General features: G+C 36.8%; 1 protein-coding gene and 1 long non-coding RNA gene across 3 annotated transcripts; both read left to right on the top strand.

Annotated features, from left to right (window-relative positions):
• The first annotated feature begins 492 nt into the window (after nt 1–492).
• LOC111996348 (uncharacterized) lies at nt 493–3,816 on the top strand. The gene is made up of 2 exons (XM_024028315.2): nt 493–2,838; nt 2,896–3,816. The coding sequence occupies exons 1-2, from the start codon at nt 493–495 to the stop codon at nt 3,814–3,816; spliced, it is 3,267 nt and encodes a 1,088-aa protein (XP_023884083.2).
• Nucleotides 3,817–9,518: 5,702 nt separating this feature from the next.
• On the top strand, nt 9,519–11,977 carry LOC111996346 (uncharacterized). Of its 2 annotated transcripts, XR_010624174.1 has the most exons (4): nt 9,519–9,731; nt 10,574–10,598; nt 10,722–10,836; nt 11,777–11,977. It is a non-coding gene; the product is annotated as an uncharacterized LOC111996346 (long non-coding RNA). The 2 variants fall into 2 exon arrangements; XR_010624175.1 differs by lacking the exon at nt 10,722–10,836 and having other exon boundaries at nt 9,522–9,731.
• Nucleotides 11,978–20,475: the final 8,498 nt, after the last annotated feature.

The following is a 20,475-nucleotide window of genomic DNA, read 5'->3' as shown; positions in this document are numbered from 1 at the left end:
AAATTCTTTCGTTAAGACACCGAAAACAATGTTTTTGCTATTTATAGTAATATTTGTTTTTCCTTAATAACTTTTAGTTTAAAAGTCAGAATAAGGTCCCGTCTGTTTTGGGACGACCCTTAAGGTCAGTAGTTTATGATTCTGCATTTAACTCAATTTTGCCATTTTTGGTAAAATTCAATAATTTTGTCACCTAATCGCTTAATTAGTGAGAATTAGGGTTTTAAACGTTTTTGCTCAGTATTTATATGTTTTGTAGCCGTCAAAGGCAAATGAGACTATTATCAATAAACACAGACTTTTGTCAAATTTTCTTCTGGTGGATTCCAGTTTTTATCTCCTTGTGGATTCAGTGAAACCCTTCGTAGATTCGAGGTTTACTACCAGAAACTAACAGTTTAGTTTCTGTTCCATCAAGAGAGTATCGTGTGTGTCTCTTTTCAAGCTTCCGCGACATCAGTTGGTATCAGAGCCTTGATTTACCTTGGTCTGATGGCTAACCGGCGAGACGGTGACCACCATAACAATGACGGCGGTGACGACGTCAATAACCCAGTCCTCACTAGGGCTGAGTTCCTTGATTTTTGTGATGAAAATCAACAATTTTGTGATTCTACCCAACAGGCTCTGGACCAGATTCAAGCAGCACTTGCCACTTTGCTTAACCGAAACCCTAATCGCGTTGATGAAGAGCGACGTGATAACCGAGTGCGTGGCCCTCCCTATCGTGGTCCAAACCGGAATAGGCAGCAAGACTACAACGAAGAAGACAGTAAAGATGAGGAGTATGCAGAGAGAGTCTTTGGAAATCATCGTGGTCCCGCAAGGGATAATAGTCGAGATTATCAGGAGCAGAGGGACTATCGGATGAAAATAGAGTTACCATTTTTTAATGGTAATGTCTCTATTGAAGAGTATCTGGATTGGGTCAGTGAGGTTAAAAAGTTTTTCGACTATATGGGTACAGCAGAAGACAAACAGGTGTGTTTGGTGGCCTACAAATTGAAGGGAGGAGCATCTGCCTGGTGGGATCGTGTTCAATTAAACCGTACTTGGGAACGAAAGCCTCCAATACGGTCATGGAGGAGGATGAAAAGGTTAATGGCAGATCGGTTCTTACCACCCAATTATCAACAGGAGTTGTTCAGACAGTACCAGGATTGCAAACAGGGTACTCGGACAGTTAATGAGTACATTGAGGAGTTTGACAGGTTGGCAAATCGCAATGATTTGGAGGAAACTGAAGATCAACGGATATTCAGATTTGTACACGGGTTACGAGTTTTCATTCGAGATCAGGTATCCTTACAAACCCTATATACTTTGAATGAGGCTGTAACCTTATCCAAGAAAATAGAATTTCAGCATCTCAGGACAGGTTCGAAGTTTTCCAACCGCAATTCGGAGTCTTCTAGTTCCATTGCCAACAAAGGTAAACAGCCCATGTTTACACCACGGTCACAACTTGTGGTTAGGGAGAATAGTGGTGTCAACCAATCCACAGTGGCAGTAGCAGGTTCCGCAGCCCAGCCAATAGCGAATGCCAACCCCTATGCTAGACCAACTGGGAATAAATGCTACAGGTGCGGAGAACCAGGACATCAATCTAGTACTTGCCCTAAGCAAGCCGCAGTGAATCTGGTAGTGGCAGAAGAGGGTGAGGTAGAAGGTGAACAGGAGGGCGAAGAGGTGTATAATGATGCAGATCCGTATGCCTATGATCCCAATGAGGTCCAAGAGGATGAGGAAGGCATACCATTAGGGCAGTCTTTGGTGATTCAGAGGTTAATACTCACACCAAGGGTGGAATTTGGTGACCAGTGGAATGAGATCTTACGAGCACGATGCACCGTCAATAAAAGGGTCTGTGATTTGATCATAGACAGTGGCAGTGTAGAAAACATTGCGTCGAAGAGTTTAGTTACCAAGCTGGGACTGAAAACAGAAAAGCATCCCTCCCCGTACAAGATAGGTTGGATCAAGAAAGGTACGGAAACTCTTGTTACTCAACAATGTCGTGTTACTTTTTCTATGGGTAAATATTATGTGGATGAAGTAGTTTGTGATGTTGTTGAAATGGATGCATGTCATTTAATATTGGGTAGACCTTGGCAGTATAATGTAGATGCTACTCATAAGTGTAAGGATAATGTGTATGTGTTTTTTAAGAATGGCAGAAAAATTGTCCTTGGTCCTATTAAGGAAGGCGGTAGACCCAAAGCTTCTAAAGTGGAGGGGAAGCCAACACTCCTTATAGTGAACAATGAAGATGAGTTTGACAGGGATTGTAAGGAGTTGAAACAGTTATACGTTGTAGTAGTGACAGATGGTGAGCCTAAGAAGGTTGCTGAGATACCTGAGGCGATTCAGCCATTGATCAAGGAGTTTGAAGAGCTTTTTCCAGAAGAGCTGCCTGCAGGTTTACCACCGATGCGTGACATCCAGCATTGCATTGATTTAGCTCCTGGAGCTAGTCTACCAAATCTGCCACATTACAGGATGAATCCTCAAGAGGGTCAGATTCTACAGAGGCAAGTGGATGAGCTTTTGAGCAAGGGGCAAATCAGGGAGAGTATGAGTCCATGTGCAGTACCGGCATTGTTAACACCAAAGAAGGATGGGAGCTGGCGTATGTGTGTGGATAGTCGAGCCATCAACAAGATCACAGTCAAGTATCGATTTCCTATTCCACGACTAGATGACATGTTTGATATGCTGAGTGGGTCCAAGTGTTACACTAAGCTGGATCTCAAGAGTGGGTATCACCAGATTCGGATCCGACCTGGTGATGAGTGGAAGACGGCTTTTAAGACAAATGAGGGGTTGTATGAGTGGATGGTAATGCCTTTCGGATTGTCTAATGCTCCCAGCACTTTCATGAGACTTATGAATTAGGTACTGAAACCATTTATTGGAAAGTTTGTGGTAGTTTATTTTAACGATATCTTGATTTACAGTAAGACAGAAGCAGCCCACTATAATCATGTGCGAGAAGTATTAGCGGTGTTGCAGGCCAATGAGTTGTATATCAACTTGAAGAAGTGCAGCTTCTTGACTGATAAGTTGTTGTTCTTAGGGTATGTGGTCAGTGCGGATGGGATTCATGTTGATGAGGATAAGGTCCGTGCAATCAGAGAGTGGCCAACCCCAATGACAGTGAGTGATGTGCGAAGTTTCCATGGGCTAGCAACCTTTTATCGGCGATTCGTTCGAGATTTCAGTAGCATAGTAGCCCCTATTACTGAGTGTCTGAAGAAAGGGAAGTTCTCATGGGGAAAAGATGCAGAAAAAAGCTTTGCCTTAATCAAGGAAAAGTTGAGCACAGCCCCGGTTTTGGCATTGCCTAACTTTGATAAGGTGTTTCAGGTAGAGTGTGATGCATCTATGGTCGAGATAGGCGCTGTTCTTTCACAAGACAACAAACCAGTAGCATTCTTCAATGAGAAAGTTTGTGAAGCTCGAAGTAAATGGTCAGTCTATGAACTGGAGTTCTTTGCTGTAGTACGAACTCTTAAGTATTGGGAGCACTACCTGATTCAGAGGGAGTTTGTATTATACACGGATCATCAGGCATTAAAACACATCAACAGTCAAGTTAGCATTAACAGGATGCATGCTCGGTGGGTAGCTTATATACAGCGCTTTCATTTCACTCTGAAGCACAAGTCTGGTGTCACCAATAAGGTGGCTGATGCACTCAGCAGGCAAGCATCGTTGTTGACCACCCTACGTACTGAAGTTGTAGGGTTTAATTGCCTTAAGGAGCTGTACGAGAATGACGAGAATTTTGGTGATATTTGGGGTAAGTGTCAATAAACTCATACTGCTATCAATAGTATGTACATCCAGGATGGTTTCCTTTTTCGGGGTAACCAATTATGCATCCCTAAAAGTTCATTGAGGGAGCAGATTATTAGGGAGCTGCATGGTGGAGGTTTGGGTGGACATATGGGCAGAGATAAGACTATAGCACTGGTGGAAGAGAGGTATTATTGGCCACAACTCAAGAGGGATGTTGGCAATCATGTCAGGAAGTGTCCAATCTGCCAAACTGCTAAGGGACAATCTCAGAATACTGGTTTATATATACCTTTGCCAGTTCCACAAGCACCATGGGAAGATCTGTCTATAGACTTTATACTGGGTCTTCCTCGAACCCAGCGAGGTATGGATTTTGTTTTTGTTGTGGTTGACAGGTACTCCAAGATGTCCCATTTCATAGCATGTAAGAAGACTTCAGATGCTACTCGAGTGGCCAATCTGTTCTTTAAAGAAGTTATGCGTTTGCATGGAGTGCCAAAGTCCATCACCTCTGACCGGGATACCAAGTTCATTAGTCACTTCTGGCAAACTTTGTGGAAGCGTTTTGACATTTCCTTGAATTACAGCAGCACTAGTCATCCACAGACTGATGGCCAGACAGAAGTGGTTAATCGTACTTTGGGGAATCTGATTCGGTGTATCTCAGGTGAGAAGCCCAAGCAGTGGGATCTTGTGTTGTCCCAAGCAGAGTTTGCATACAATAGCTCAGTCAATAGAAGCACTGGTGAGTCTCCATTTGCCATTGTCTACTGCGTGCCCCCAAAACACGCTTTGGACTTGGTACCTTTACCTGAGCTTCCAGGAGTAAGTCAAGCAGCAGAGAATATGGTTGACCGTATTCAGGCCATGCAAGAGGAGGTGAGGCAAAAACTGAAAGCTACAAATGCTAAGTACAAGGAGGCTGCTGATAAGAAGAGGTGTGAGAAGATCTTCAATGTTGGGGATTTAGTGCTGGTGTATCTTAGGAAGGAGAGATTTCCTGTTGGTACCTACAACAAATTGAAGGACAAGAAGTACGGGCCATTTCAGATTACTAAGAAGATCAACAACAATGCTTATGTGGTTGCTCTTCCTCCAGATATGAGTATTTCTTCTACCTTCAATGTTGCTGACTTATATGATTATCATCTTCCTGATGAACCGGATAGTGGGAACTCGAGGTCGAGTTCTTTTCAAGTGGGGGGGGACTGATGTAGAACAGACAGCACATGCCTTCTTGGAGCAGCAAGGACGCAGGAAGTCACAACGCAAGATCAAAGGGGGGTGCCAGTAGGGGCCATCAAAGGTAACAGTGTCGGAATTGCATGAAATTTGGCAGGTTGAAGGGAAATGGCATTCTGATCCAGATTCATAAATGAATGTCGCCAAATTTTAGGCAAATTCCTTCGTTAAGGCACCGAAAACAATGTTTTTGCTATTTATAGTAATATTTGTTTTTCCTTAATAACTTTTAGTTTAAAAGTCAGAATAAGGTCCCGTCTGTTTTGGGATGACCCTTAAGGTCAGTAATTTATGATTCTGCGTTTAACTCAATTTTGCCATTTTTGGTAAAATTCGATAATTTTGTCACCTAATCGCTTAATTAGTGCGAATTAGGGTTTTAAACGTTTTTGCTCAGTATTTATATGTTTTGTAGCCGTCAAAGGCAAATGAGACTATTATCAATAAACACAGACTTTTGTCAAATTTTTTTCTGGTGGATTCCAGTTTTTATCTCCTTGTGGATTCAGGGAAACCCCTCGTGGATTCGAGGTTTACTACCAGAAACTAACAGTTTAGTTTCTGTTCCATCAAGAGAGTATCGTGTGTGTCTCTCTTCAGGCTTCCGCGACATCAATTTTTGTTGTTATTGTTAGATTAAAATATGTGTAGATGGTAATTGAATATATAACCTACAAAGGCCCTAATCTACATAGAAAATTCCTCTTGCAAGTCACCTATTAACAATCCAATGAGTAAATATCACATAGAAAATTGGTAGGACCAACATTTGAAAAAAAAAAAAAAGTATAATATTAAATTATATTGAGATTCACTCATTGGATTGTTACATGGGTGACTTGATATACCTGTTATAAAAGATATTTTTTCATATCTGCATAAGGTGAAAAAAATTTCCAATTTGTTTTCACTTCATGATTATTACCCCTTTCTTTATTTTGGTGGAAGAAAGCTAGTAGCAAGACAATAAAAGTACTGGTGACCCTGTTCATCTAATTTGGGTTTGGTGTGGTCAGGCACTAGCTTCTTTAATCTTGACAACCGAAAGTACCTAGAAGTTTCCGCAAGAGTGTACCAAGGCTTGGACAAGTGAAGAGCGGGATGGCATTGTTCCCATACTAGCTATGAAATTGAAAGCAGAGTTCTTTGAGAAAAGCTTCTGGTGCATGATTGTACAATTGTACTCTAGCTAGGAAAGCAGCACATAATATTTTTTTTTCCCCTTCTTTGAGGTATAACACATTTTTCTTGTGGTAGCATAAGAAAATGACATCCAATGGTTGAATTTTTTTTTTTTTTTTTTTTTTGAAGAATTAAGCGTGGATGGCAGGCAATCATTTTCATTTGCATTGTTTCTTTGGAAAATGGCAGAAAAGGACAATTAGAATGACATACACAGGACATGCAGGAAGCTATTTGATTGTTTTCATGCCAATTTGGAAGCATATATGATGGACTCGTGGAAGCAACCTAGTCCATGAGTTCCAAGTAACTACCAAACCTTACTCTTATGTCAAAAACCTTACTCTTAGTTACTGCTCTTCCTAACACTTTGACACGCATGTAGGTCAAACATATTTAGGAGAACAAACAAAACAGAGGAAAAATAAAATTGCAGCCTATGTATGTTATATATTCAATTACACTGCTTCTTCATTATCAGTTTGCCTCTACAATGAGCAAGTTGTAACTTGTATCCACTCATCTTAGTAAAGGTATTGAGCTATTGGAACTCTTTTTTTTTTTTTTTAATTCAATAGTTACAATAGATGAGAAAGATTTGAACTCTATATATTTTCGTTTTAAACACTAATAGGCGTTAATTGAGTTACAAAACTCTCTTGGCCAACTAATACGATTTAAAAAAAAAAATTTATGGAAAGCTAATATGTATTTAATTCCACAATAAGGTTATATGTTATGATCTTAATGTCCCACATGGATTAAGTATAAACTTAACCATGTGTTTATAAGCTCTTGGACACCTTCATCTTGCAAGTCCTTTTGGAGTACTATCTATGCAAATATGGTAAACAAGTCTTTACTCTTTTAATATCATAATAACAAATGATATTAGATCAACTTGATCACACCGTGACTAGCAATTCCTAATTTAATCCGTAAGAAAATAGATGAGTTCTATTCGTATCAACTTGAATCATGAATGTCTCTATTTGAAACATATACGTGACAGTTGAGGAAAAAAACTTTTGGCATACTTTAAGATTCTCATAATATAAATAACACAAACTTTTTATCCTACCAGACCAACGTGTGGAGCACCAAAGGTCTATTATTCTTTTTACTAAATTATAAATGTGACAATGTTGTGCCACTAAATTCACTTAGCTTTTTAATGAAAATTTTTAATTACAATTCCTTATATATTATATATTAAGTTTCTCAATTAAATTTAAACTCTTAGGTAAATAGCTATAGTTTTAACAAATCCTTTTGGAGTACTATCTATGCAAATATGATAAACAAGTCTTTACTCTTTTAATATCATAATAACAAATGATATTAGATCAACTTGATCACACCGTGACTAGCAATTCCTAATTTAATCCGTAGGATAATAGATGAGTTCTATTCGTATCAACTTGAATCATGAATGTCTCTATTTGAAACATATAAGTGACAGTTGAGGTAAAAAACTTTTGGCATACTTTAAGATTCTCATAATATAAATAACACAAACTCTTGGTTGTAGTGATTAATGTACCACAAATAGTATTATTTGTTGCAAGTACAATTAAATTCAGTATAGCTATGTGTTTGAATTTAATTGGCAAACCTAATATACAACTACAGCATCTACAAATTACTTATGAAAAAATAATTCTTTTGCAAAATTTTATTATTATAAATTTCAAATATTTAATGAATTTCTCACATCTTTCAATTAGTTGTCCTAAAAAAAAAAAACACCCTCAGTTATCGAGCACCAATATATGAATTACAGGCCCATTGGCATAGAGACCCAAACTCTTGAAAACAGAAGTTCATTATAGGTAACTGGCCCATAATCATGTCTACATTGGATAGTACAAGTATTTGATCCAACATCCAAATTCGAACCCGTCCCATTTGGCGTTTATTTGGTTATCTAGACTATTTGAAAAAACGTTAACTTATTTTTTCTCATAAAGTGGATTACATTGCACTGTTAAGCAGGTCTTAGAGCACTACTATTAGGTATGTCAAATACCAAATATTTGGCATTTGACACACTAAACACCACTATTCAAGTCTCATGAGGTGTTCTAAATGTGTCAAAATTTTGTAACATGTTACAGTACTATCTCAAATATGAGACGGTACAGACATCAATGCCAAAAATATTTTGGTTTATTTAATTACTTTTCTCTCTTGTCCCATCAGATGTCTCTTTCTTCGTCTACAACACATCTCTCTCTCTCTCTCTATATGTGGTTCTCTCATCGTCGATCTCCCCATGCAACGCCACTGACCACCACACCACGCCACACCAATCTCATCACGCCATTGACCACCACCACACCACGCCAGTTTGTTTGACCACCACATCACGCTACACCGATCTCTATTTGGTTCAAAGATGCAGGTTTGTGCTAATGGATGTAGGTTTGGGGTGTGAGTTTGTTTTGATTTGGTGGATTTGGTATGTGGATTTGTGAATGTGGTGGATTGTTGTGGATTTTTTTTTCTTTGGTTTTTTATTTTTTTTTAAGGTGGTGTTGGTGGTTGTGGGTTTGTGCCGGTAATGGCTGTTGGTGTTGTTGCGACAATGGTCGTTGGTGGCCATTGTTGTTGTTGATGATTATAGGGAGGAGTTAATATATTATTTTAATGTGTAGTAAATATTATTTTAATGTATAGAATTGAAGGATAAAACATCTGATAAATGCAATATTGTAAAATGATGTGGTAAAATTATAAAATATGTTTTTGGTGTGTCAAAATGACGTTTAAAAAAAAAAAAAAAAAACAGCTGATGAGAATGCTCTTATTATTTCAAAAATCAACTTTTAGCGGTTTTTTTTTTTTTTTTTTTTAAAAAAAAAAAAAAAAAACAGCTGATGAGAATGCTCTTATTATTTCAAAAATCAACTTTTAGCGGTTTTTTTTTTTTTTTTCATTTTTCATAAAAATGATGTCAAAACTTTCTTAAATAGATTGTTATCCAATACCTTAAGAGCACTTGTTAGTATGACCATTTTTCTATATACTTTCAGTAAAAAAAATTCAGTGTTAGAAAAATAAACTGATCTTAAATTGACCTATAGTCCTCTATACTTAGAAGTGAGAAAGCAAAATAAGAACTCACACTAGTCTTTCTAAAATTTTCAATATATTTTAGTTTAAAAACTTACCTTTTTCTTTTTTTATTTTACACAATCACTCTTCATAAATCCCTACATTAGATTGTTTTTTATTTTATTTTACACCTACACTTTTAATAAATCCCTGTATCAGAATACACTCTCTATCATTTAAATAATATTTGTATTTATTTTATTATTTGAAACCGAAGCCCTCACCCAAAACTCCTGTAGCATACGACCCCTCCTCGCTCTTTTTAGAAACCATCTGGTCTAAACTTGCTCAAGTAGCAGATATGGTACCAGTTCGATTTGTGTGAGCCCTGAAGCAAGATTTGGAAGAGGAGGATCAGGTTTATTTGGGCAACTCGGACTGAGACTCAGGTAAGAATCTCTGTTTAATTGTTTATACACTGGATATGAGTTTTAGAACAGTTTATTATTTTTCAATGTGTAAGTAATGTAATTGTCAAAACGTATCCTTATGATTACATGTACAAAAATACATGATTTTGAAGGAATTGGAAATGGCAATTTTTTTTTGTTTTTTGGATTTTGGAACTGTAACTATTGTGTTGTTTGTTTCCACTATACTCTTGATTACAGTCAGTTATTGTTGAAATTCTAACTTGACTATGTTTTGGAGGTATTATGGTATTCTATTATTGTTGAAATTCTAGGTCGTTCTTTGATCACGTTATATGCAGGGAATGGTTCCAACAATAATGCATGATATGTGTTTGATAAAATGTCTCAAAAAAATTGTATTTTGCCATTAATGTGGAAAACTGACGTTATATACAAGTACTAAGAGTAATCCAGTAAAAGCAACACTTTTCTTATGTTGTGTGCCACCATTGGATAGACACACAATGCTGAATTTTTTGCTAAAATAAAAAATAAAAAATCTGCCAGCAAGTGTGAGAGAGAGACAAAGACAAGAGACAGGATACAGAGGATGTATGGTTGTTTTAAGGGGAATCTTATAGTGGGTTTTATTTGAAATTGTGATTTACAAATGGGTTTATTTGATTTTGATTGGCCCTTTTTCTATTTGCTCCTGAGAACATGTTGGAAAACCAACATCAAAAGAGAAATAATTAGAATAGTTTATATCTTTAATTCTTTTTTGTTCATGGTTATAAAACTTACTGCTGTATTTCAACTTTTTTTTTCAAGGAAAAAAATCTTAATGCCTTTTTTTTTTTTGGGTTTTGGTTTTGTAGAGTTGCTAGGAACACAACCCAGCAGGTGAGAGAATCAGTGGTTGTATTTACTTTAACTGTGAAACTTATATAATTATCTGTGTTATAGTGTTGGTGTTTGTATTGATCCCCCTCTTTTTGTTGTGTTTTATTTGTGTGTGTGATTTAGATTGGTAGTAGATTGAGTTTGAGAAGAAACTAGGGGGTCAAAGATAATAAATTTGGGGTGGATGCCTAGGCTCTTATGCTCAAGGGTGTGAAGGAAGCTTACTTATGTTATCAAGGTCACCTTACTTCATAGCTACTTAACCACAAAATTTCTTAATAAATATTTACACTCTTGCTATCTATATATACATCTCATATCTTAAAAATCTTTCATTTATAATAAATATATTTCCTTGGTGGAGCTTTATATATAAATATATTTAGTACCAGTTAAACACATTTCATAATATATTTAGTTTTCTTTGCCTTATAAGAAATATTAAATTATTTATATATGTCATTAGATATCTATTTTTTAAAAGAAAAAAAGCATATAAAGTTATAAGGAATTTTACCCCAAAAAAAAAAAAAATCTATATAATTTTAGGATTTTGTCTCTTACCCTGTTCTCTTTGTGAAGCACTTTGGTTTACTATTTTTTTTAAATTATATTTTCTTTTAATTCAAGGTATTGTTTTGTCTTTAGCTTTTTTCAGTTCAAAAGTATTAGTTCTATCAAGTTGCAATGTACTACACACGATAATTAAGATGTGAGAAAGTTTCAAGTTATCTACTTAGATAAAGATTCAAATATGTGATTCTCTTTTGAAAATTATTTTATTTTTTTTAATTATTTGTTTTATGTTTTTTTACAAGGTGAAAATGTACCATCAACTTATGTTCAAAATGAAATACCAGCTTTCTAATTATTTGTTCATGAGAGTAAATTACAAACACAGATGTTCTAACTTTGTATTAGTTTGAACTACATTACATGTTTGAGTGTTTCAGCTATATAATATTTCTTACTTGTAATTTATGGACGCTATTATACCCTGAAAAAAAAAATTATGGACACTAAATCATTCTATAAACTTGAACTCGCATGTTCATAGCAAAACTACTCAAATAAGAGATAATTTATAAATCCGTGCATCGCATGGGTTAGCGAATAGTTTTATTAATAACTCATGTATTTGTCTCTCTTCTCAACACACTCTCGCACTCTGTTTGTAGTTGTACTCCACGTCTCTCCTCCCTCCTCAACTCTTTGCTGCCTCTCCAGTCTCCTCCCTAACTCTCTACCTCTCTCATATCCCAAACCCAGACACTCACACACGGAGGCAAGGTGATATCGGCAGCAGCAACATCGGCTCAACAACAGAGCTCGTCGGCTCGAGGCCATCTATAATCTATAGAATCAATCAAAGCTCAACAAGGTATAACTTTTCTCTCNGCTATTCTTGGCTCTATTCAGATTATTGGCTCTATAGCTTTGTATTATAGATATCATTCTTTTGGTTATTTGTTGTGCTTGCTTTTTAGATAAAATAGAAAAAGTTATTTAGTACACACTAAATCTAGATTATGGGAACTATATTATTATTTTAAATTTTTTTAATCCATAACTCTTTTGATTGATATAAATTATTAATACACAATGAATCACTGGATGCTATTAAAAGAGAATTGGATGTCAAATTATAAAATAGAAGGGATTGGTTCTGTCTTCTGGTTCACTGGATTGGCTATCTAATTCAATGATATATAAGTAATTGAAGAAGGTTAATGAATAGGTAGTTCATAATATCAATTTGTTTGTTGATTTTTTTGCTTTGTGTTGTGGGATTAATGGCAAAATAAAGCATAATTAGTGTAGTTTTGCTAAAGGACTTTAAGGTTGAACTAGAAGCATTTCATATATATATATATATATATATAATCTGCAAGGTGGATAGATCTCTGAAAATGGGATGCAAGGTGGTTTGAAGCTGAAAATGGGATTTTAATACAGTGACCAGTTTTGCTATTATGATTATTGTTCTTTATGTAGTTGAATAATTGAGTGGCAAAAAGATCATAGTCTTCTTGAAATTCAAATAAGGGTAAGTATGTTATGGAAATATTCTTAGATAAGCACATATTTCTATGATTACACTATACGGCAGATACATTACAAGGCATTTGTTTTTAAACTATTGATCACTGTGTATGATAGATCTCTCTATTGAATTGGCTTTTACATGTAATTTCTTCCTTCTAATTTGATATAAAATTTAAGGAATCTATGTGCAAATTTTGGATTGGATATTAGCTTTAGGATGTTGATTAACAGAATTTTGTATAACCTTATACACATTCTTATGCAGTGACCACATGGCACTTCTTAAAGCTTTTGAAGGATAGAAGGATGCAAACCGTAATGAAAAGAGTCCTGTCAACTTGCAAATGACTGAGGATATGAGAATGCAATTAGTAGATTTATTTAACATTGGTTTTGTAAACAAATTGATCAGTGCTAATGTAAGTTCTTTAACATTTTCAAATTTTAAAGCTTTTGATTTGCTAAAATCTTATAGTTACTAAAAACTTTTCCGTGTATCGCACGGGTTAGTGACTAGTATTAAGAAATGTTGTGTCCATCATAATACTTTCACAATAAAATTATAAGATATAACTCTTTGGCATAATTTCTTTGAGCGCTCTCTCTTACTCTCCCTCTCGAGATGTAACTCTTTGGCATAATTTCTTTCTTAGCTTTATATTTTCGTTAAATCAAAATTTCACATTGTTTCGTTTTCACCAAGAATCTCTACGAAATCTATGGCGTTCGGGGTGACAAATAGTTTGATTTCTTAGTACTCTACTTCTTGTCTTGGTGTTCATCATTTTTGTGTTCCTTCAATTTTTAACAATCACCTCTTTTTTTTTTTTTTTTTTTTTTTTTACAATCGGTTTGTGTGTGGTTTTCGAAAAAGTGTATGAAAAATATCAGGTTTTTTTTTTTTTTTAATAAATATTTTTCATTTTTTCAGCAGTGTTTCTAGATTGGGTGTTCAAAAAATTTGTGCAAGTTTTACTGTTATTTTTTTTTTTTTTTGGTAAATGGCACATAGGATTAATTAACAAACGACAGTTCTATTACAACAAACAATGCCAGCTTTATCGCTAGCCAGAATTTCAACCACCACATCAGGCGGTTCAAACAAAAAAAGAAAATCAATTGCATCAAGATCAACTCCCATCCTTGCAAGCCGGTCAGCGCAACCATTTGCCTCCCTGAACATGTGCACCACCGAAGAGCTAGGGAAGGTCTGAATCAGGTCCCTACATTCAGAGAGGAGAGGTTCAAGCATTAGATTGATCATAGAAGGTGTTGATACAAGCTGAACAATAAACTCAGCATCCATTTCAATGCAAATGTTCTCAAATCCCATTTGCTTTGCCATGGTGAGCCCGTCCTTTAGAGCCCAAAGTTCAGCCACCGTGCTTGAAGTGTTGCCCATCTTTCTAACAAACCCGCCTATCCAATCCCCACTGCTGCTTCTCAAAACTCCACCCCCACCAACCTTACTTGGGTTTCTGTGCATAGTCCCATCAGTGTTCAGTTTCACCCAACCCATAGGAGGCTTGTTCCACTTCACTTGCACCTGCACTCTCCTTGGCTTGTTTCGTTCATTGGGAACAATTGCAAAGTACTCTACACCTTTATTAATGCATATAGAACTCAAATTCTCTACTACTCTACCTGTCTGAAATATGGTTTTGTTTCTTTGCAACCAAATAGTCCATATTGCTTGAGGAAAAAGAATTTTCCATGGTACATAAGGTCTCGGGTAGCTGGTGGAAGTCCCACAAAACTTCTTCAACCAATCTTCCAAATTCAAACCAAAGAAATCTTGGTTATTCTCTTCAAAACCCAACTCTTTCCACACCGCTTTAGCGACCTTACAATCTCTAAGAGTATGAATGATAGATTCAGCCCCTTCACTACATAACTCAAACGTCGGATCAAGGTTTAACCCTCTTGAACTAAGTACTTCCTTAGTAGGAACGTTGTGATAAGTGCATAACCAAATAAAAAAATTTTATTCTAGGTGTTGTATGCATTTTCCACACCCATTGATGAGAGCTAGTGACGGAGTTCAAGAGATTAAACCTTTTAGCTATGAGATATGCAGAATTTAGGGAGAAGGAGCCATCTTTAGAGAAGGCCCAAATAAGCTTGTCTTCAAGAGAAGGATTTGTAGCAATGGGAATACCTTTAATTTCTTGAAGGATTCTATAAGGGAGAACGAAAGATAAACCTTTTACACTATCAATCAAACTCTTGGCCGGAAGCTTGTCTTCCCCCTCATTCAAAGGGCCTTCAATTTGCTGCTAAAGTGGTCCGGAAGGGAGCCAGAAGTCAGCCCAAGCACCCACACTTTCTCCATTAGCAATATTCCATCTTAGACCCTTGTTGAAAATAATCCCTCCCTCCTTGCAGGCTAACCAAATCCGAGATGCAGCTTGATTCCTAGAATTACCCCTCAATCGTTGCATGGTAAGATATTTGCAGGTGAGTATTTGAGCCCACGGCATCTCCAGGCTAGAAACAATCCGCCAACAAAGCTTTGCCAAAAAACCTGCATTCCTTGCTTTTATGTCAAAGATCCCAAGACCTCCCAAGCTAGTTGGATTTGTGACCTTTTGCCACCCCACAAGATGCATTTTCTTCTTATCCACAGTAGATCCCCAAAGGAAGTCTCTCGCCAATTTGTTTACCTCCTCACAAACCTTACCACGTAGTTTTTGACACTGCATGATATATTCAGGTATGGCAGTCACCGCTGCCTTGATGAGCACAAGCCTCCCAGCCGGCGAAAGGCATTTGGACTTCCAACCATCCAACTTGGCTTGGACTCTTTCCACTACAAATTGGAAGTTATTTCTTCTTCTTCCTTTGTGGATTAACGGAAACCCAAGATACTTCCCCAGATTATTAGTTTCCCCAATCCCAGTCCAGTTCACAATATCCAACTTATCCTTTTTGAAGACGTTTGGCGAAAAGAAGATTTTGGATTTCTCCATGCTGATTTTCAGGCCAGAATGCTTACAAAAATCATCCAAAACCTCCACAACAGCCTCCACATTTCTATCATTAGTTTTGGCAAACAATAGAAGATCATCAGCAAAGAATATGTGGGAGAATTCGGGGCCGCTACGAGATGCCTTGATCTTCTTCCAACACCCCACCTCGCATTTCAAATTAATTAATGTACTCAAATTTTCCATATAGAGGATGAAAATATATGGAGAAATCGGATCACCTTGTCTCAAACCACAGGAAGGGCAAATTTCACCAATTTGATCCCTATTAAAAAGCAATGCTGCCGAGGTAGTAGAGATGCAGCTTAGGATAAGCTCCACAGTGTCTGGATGAAAGCCTAAACTCACAAGCATACTCCTCACAAAACTCCATTCCAAGCGATCATAAGCCTTCTCAAGGTTGACTTTGATTATCATGAAACCTTCCTTCCCTTTTTTCCACTCAATTGTGTAGACTAATTCTTGAGCAATGATCATATTATCGGTGCCTCTTCTACCAGATATAAAGGCTGTTTGGGAGGGTGAAACTAATGAAGGCATGAGGTGTTTCAGCCGATGGACAAGAATCTTAGACACTATTTTGTACATTGTGTTACAGAGGCTAATCGGCTTGAAATGGTTGATGGTTTCCAGCCCAAGTTGTTTCGGGATGAGGACAATCAAGGTCTTATTAAGATGCTCAGGGATTTTCTTTGTTGTAAATATTTATTTAATTTCAAATTTCACGGACTCTCCCACTATTAACCAAAACCTTTGGAAGAATCCAGCATGAAGACCGTCCGGCCCCGGAGCTTTAAATGCTTTCATGGACTTAAGCGCAAATAGGATCTCAGCATCTGAGGGGGAGGCAGCCAAGTTGCGGGCTTTCGACTCAGACAGACTGTGCCCCCAAATAGGAATACGATCAGGGATTAAAAGGCAAACCCCCATATCTGTTTGGTATAACCTTTTGAACCCGTCAATAAAAATGTCTTTCACTTTATCAATCTCATCTTCCCACTCACCATCAGCTTTCAAAATTCGATTGATCCTATTATGGCTCCTACGGATGAGGGTGGTCAGGTGGAAAAAGGTTGTATTTCTCTCCCCTTGGATTAACCAATCAGTTCTTGCTTTAATCCCCCATAGCTCTTCTTCCAAAATCATAATTTTGCCCAACTCTTCAGAAATCCATGAGTGCAGGTTAATCAATCTCTGACTAGGATTATGGGCCAAGGCCTTCTCCACCCCACCTAATCTAGCCAAAAGATTTCTTTTCTTCCAAAAAATGTTACCAAACTCCTCTTTATTCCAAATTCTAGCTTTAAGGGTGAAGGTATTGATTGCACTACTGACATTGTGATGGTTTCCTTCCCAAGCATCACGGACAATAAGAGGGAAGCTTTTGTGGCTTAGCCAAATCAGCTGGAACCGAAAAGGCCTTTCGCTAGTACGAGAAGGAGGGTTATCCAAGGCCAAAAGCACAGGGCAATGATCCGAGTTAATACGAGCAAGGTGCTTGACATTGGCCTCAGGGAAGCAAGACTTCCAATCTGAGTTCGCCCAGACCCTATCCAATTTACCTTGAATTAACCCAGGTAGGTCTCTCTTATTAGTCCATGTAAACTTTGGACCTGTGAACCCCAAGTCAATTAATTTACAGTAATTCATATAGCCGGTATATTCCTCAATCCTCCTTCTACAAACCCCATTACCACCCATTTTCTCATCGCCATAGACAACATCATTAAAGTCCCCCATGACAGCCCAAGGGAGGTTATGCCTTTCCGACAAAATTTTTAAGTTATCCTACAGTAAACACCTCTCTCTAAACTGAGGACTACCATAAATAGAACTTAAAAGCCAGGATTGAGCATGAGAACTAATCTAGACAATGGCATGAATCTCTTGCTCTGTCGCCATCAGCACGTCCATGGAAACACAATCAGATCGCCAAAGGAGCCAAATCCCACCAGCATGACCAATAGTTTTCGTGGAATAAGCCTCATCAAAAGGCAGTCTTCTAATGATCTCATCCGCCCTAGGACCATCAATTCTGGTCTCCGTAATCATAAAAATCACAGGTTGATGCCATTCAACCAAGTCCATCACCGTCTTTTTGAATGTGGGCTTCATTGCCCCTCTACAATTCCAGATTAATATATTCATGATCGGATTAGGGGAAATGCGAGCATCAAAGCACGTTGGGGATGGTTCCTCCCCTGTCTCCCTCAATTTCCATGCTTGCCGAAGCTCGTTTTGCTCCTTGATCACACTCGGAAATAGATTCACAGCATGCCTCAGAATCTCGAATTGAACTTGGTTGCTCAGAATGTTCAATGTGCATGTTATCGACGGCCTTGAGAACTGGAGGAGTTTGAGCACGGATAAGTTTCCCATTACTACCATCTCTATTGGCCGATCCAGTAAGACTTTCCTTTGAGTAATCACTAGTTCTAGATGAATCTTTTCCAAAGCACTCAGTGATTTTTCGCAGAGGTGCATCCAGGTTTGCTTCTCTTGCTGCATGGGTGGAAGGCTTACCAAGGGCTGAAATTTCGGCTTGTCCATTAGGAAGTGCCAGTACGGATTTGGCATGGTGATCCAAGCTTCGTCCTCCATCGACAGATACCCTAGACGAGCACTCACTTTTGTCAATGGAAAAATGTTTTTCCATGCCTCCATTGCTTCCTCCTCGTACCAGCCCATGATATCTGTTGGATTTCTCTAAATACTTTCTATTGTTTTGTCGCCTATTGGGATGACTTTCCCTTTGAGAAGAATCGCCCATTTTCCCATTGTAGTCTCCATTTCCTTCAATCCCCGCTCCGAAGTGAAAATTTTGGCTTAAAGGAGGTAACTTACCTTCAGATGGGTTATGTTTAGAGCTAGTGGGCCATGTGTCACAACCACAGCCAAGAGAATTCCTAACTTGGGTTAGCTTTTTGGGCCCACTCATGCTCAAGCCCATGTCATCAACCTCCATATTCGTTTTAAACTTTTCAATCATCATAAAGCCACTTTGCTACAAGTCACGGAAGATTAGTCTTTTAGCAAAACTATAATATTAATCCTTCAAATTTATTTATTAAACATTTTTGGTCTGTCAAATTTTGAATGAGTGCAATTTGTGCATCAAATTTAAAAAATGAGTACTATTAATTATTTTAATTTTTTTTTTTTGGTCTTTGTCTAAAGGAGCATTGATGGGACATTTTTTTCAATGACATGGAAAATGTCATAATTGTGCCATGTCAGTTATTTAAAAAACTGAATTGCCACATCAGATTTGGTTTTATTTATTTATCTTTCCTAAAAAAAAAAAAGTTTTATTGATTCATTTTATTTTTAAAAAATTAAACACTAATTAGAATAAATAAAAATAAACTAAAACATCCAAATCTTAAAAAATCCCTAATCTCATCGTCGACTCTATACTTCTTCCTCACAACGGCACCAATCTCGAACTGCACAAAAATTGGGGATTCAGCTTGATCATCTCCTATAGCTACTTCTTGTAAACACTTCTCCCTTTGACCTACTGATTAGCACCTCCAGCAAAACACATGCATCTGAGCATTTGACTAGGCCCTCCCCTCTGACTTGTTGATTTGAACTCAAGATTCTAATTATGCATATCCACACAAACCTCTCTCCATTGCCGCCTACTGCTACTTGTTTCAATGGAAGAAATTTGGAATCAACGATGAGATTGGTTTTTTTTTTTAAAGATATAGCTCTTAGTTTTTATTTTTATTTTTTTTTCTCTTTTTTCTTTTTATTTTTTCCTAAATTTTAAATTCTTATTGGAGTTTAGTTTTGTAAAATTAAAATAATTAATAAAACTAAATCTTATGGGGAAATAGTTATTAAATAATTGATGTGGCACAACTATGACATTTGTCATGTCATTCACAAAATGCGGGGTAATATTTTATGTTTGGGAGAATGACACTTCACCCCAAACCTTAAGGGAAAAAACACTCCTTTCTTTTGAAGTTTGAAGAAATTAATACTCTCCCATACTCTTGTTTATATTAATAATAAAATATTCTAAATTTTTATTAGAATTTCTTTTAAAAAGTTTAATCATGGTTAGTAAAAAAAAACCCAGTAAATTTAGAATAAAATGCAAAATTTATCAAGCACCAAAAAACACTTGCAATGGAAAATCTCTTTACAACCCGTTGAAAACAGGAAAGAAAAAAAAAAAAAAAAAGAAGCAAAATTCACACTTAATATTTTAAAATACACTTCAATTAAAACTTTAAAATAATGAATTTTAACTATGAAATAAGATAATTTTGGAAACATGCCCTTAAGCAAAGGGTAGGTTAATACAAAACATTTTTAATATTTCTACATCAACAACAAAAATTTAATATTAATTTCACAAAGTTTGGTCAATTGGATGTTAAGGGGGGAAAGTGTTTTTTTTTTTTTTCCCTTCAGTTTGGGGTAGAGTATCATTTCCCCAAACCTCAAGGGAGGGGAGTGTAATTACCCCAAAAAATGCTATATTAATACTCTATTAGACACACAGGCAAAAAAACTAACACATGTTAATGGAAGGACTAATAGAACTTATTTTTTAAACTTTAGGGACCAATCGTGCTCATTTAAAACTTTAGGGACCAAAAGCACTTAGTAGATAAATTTCAAGAACTAACAGTATAGTTTTGCCAATCTTTTATGACAAACATACCAAGAGAAAATATCTCTTATGACAAACATACAAAGTCAAATGTTAAAATTAAAAACATAGGGTGAGGAGGAGAGAAAAGAAGCAAGAAAAATAACATAGTTTGACTTGACAGCCTACATCTATAATAGAAAACTCATAGTGACTATTGACTACATCTTTA

Source organism: Quercus suber, unplaced genomic scaffold, assembly GCF_002906115.3.
Source record: "Quercus suber isolate HL8 unplaced genomic scaffold, Cork oak 2.0 scaffold_413, whole genome shotgun sequence".
NCBI lineage: Eukaryota > Viridiplantae > Streptophyta > Magnoliopsida > Fagales > Fagaceae > Quercus > Quercus suber.
The sequence above is the reverse complement of the archived record's forward strand: the minus strand, read 5'-3'. Positions and strand labels throughout refer to the sequence as shown.

Excerpts from the sequence above, each read along its gene's own strand:
- LOC111996348 (XM_024028315.2), top strand. The coding sequence starts at position 493 with ATGGCTAACCGGCGAGACGGTGACCACCATAACAATGACGGCGGTGAC. Across the intron at positions 2,839-2,895 it reads AGGGGTTGTATGAGTGGATG|GTACTGAAACCATTTATTGG; the intron begins GTAATGCCTTTC and ends CTTATGAATTAG.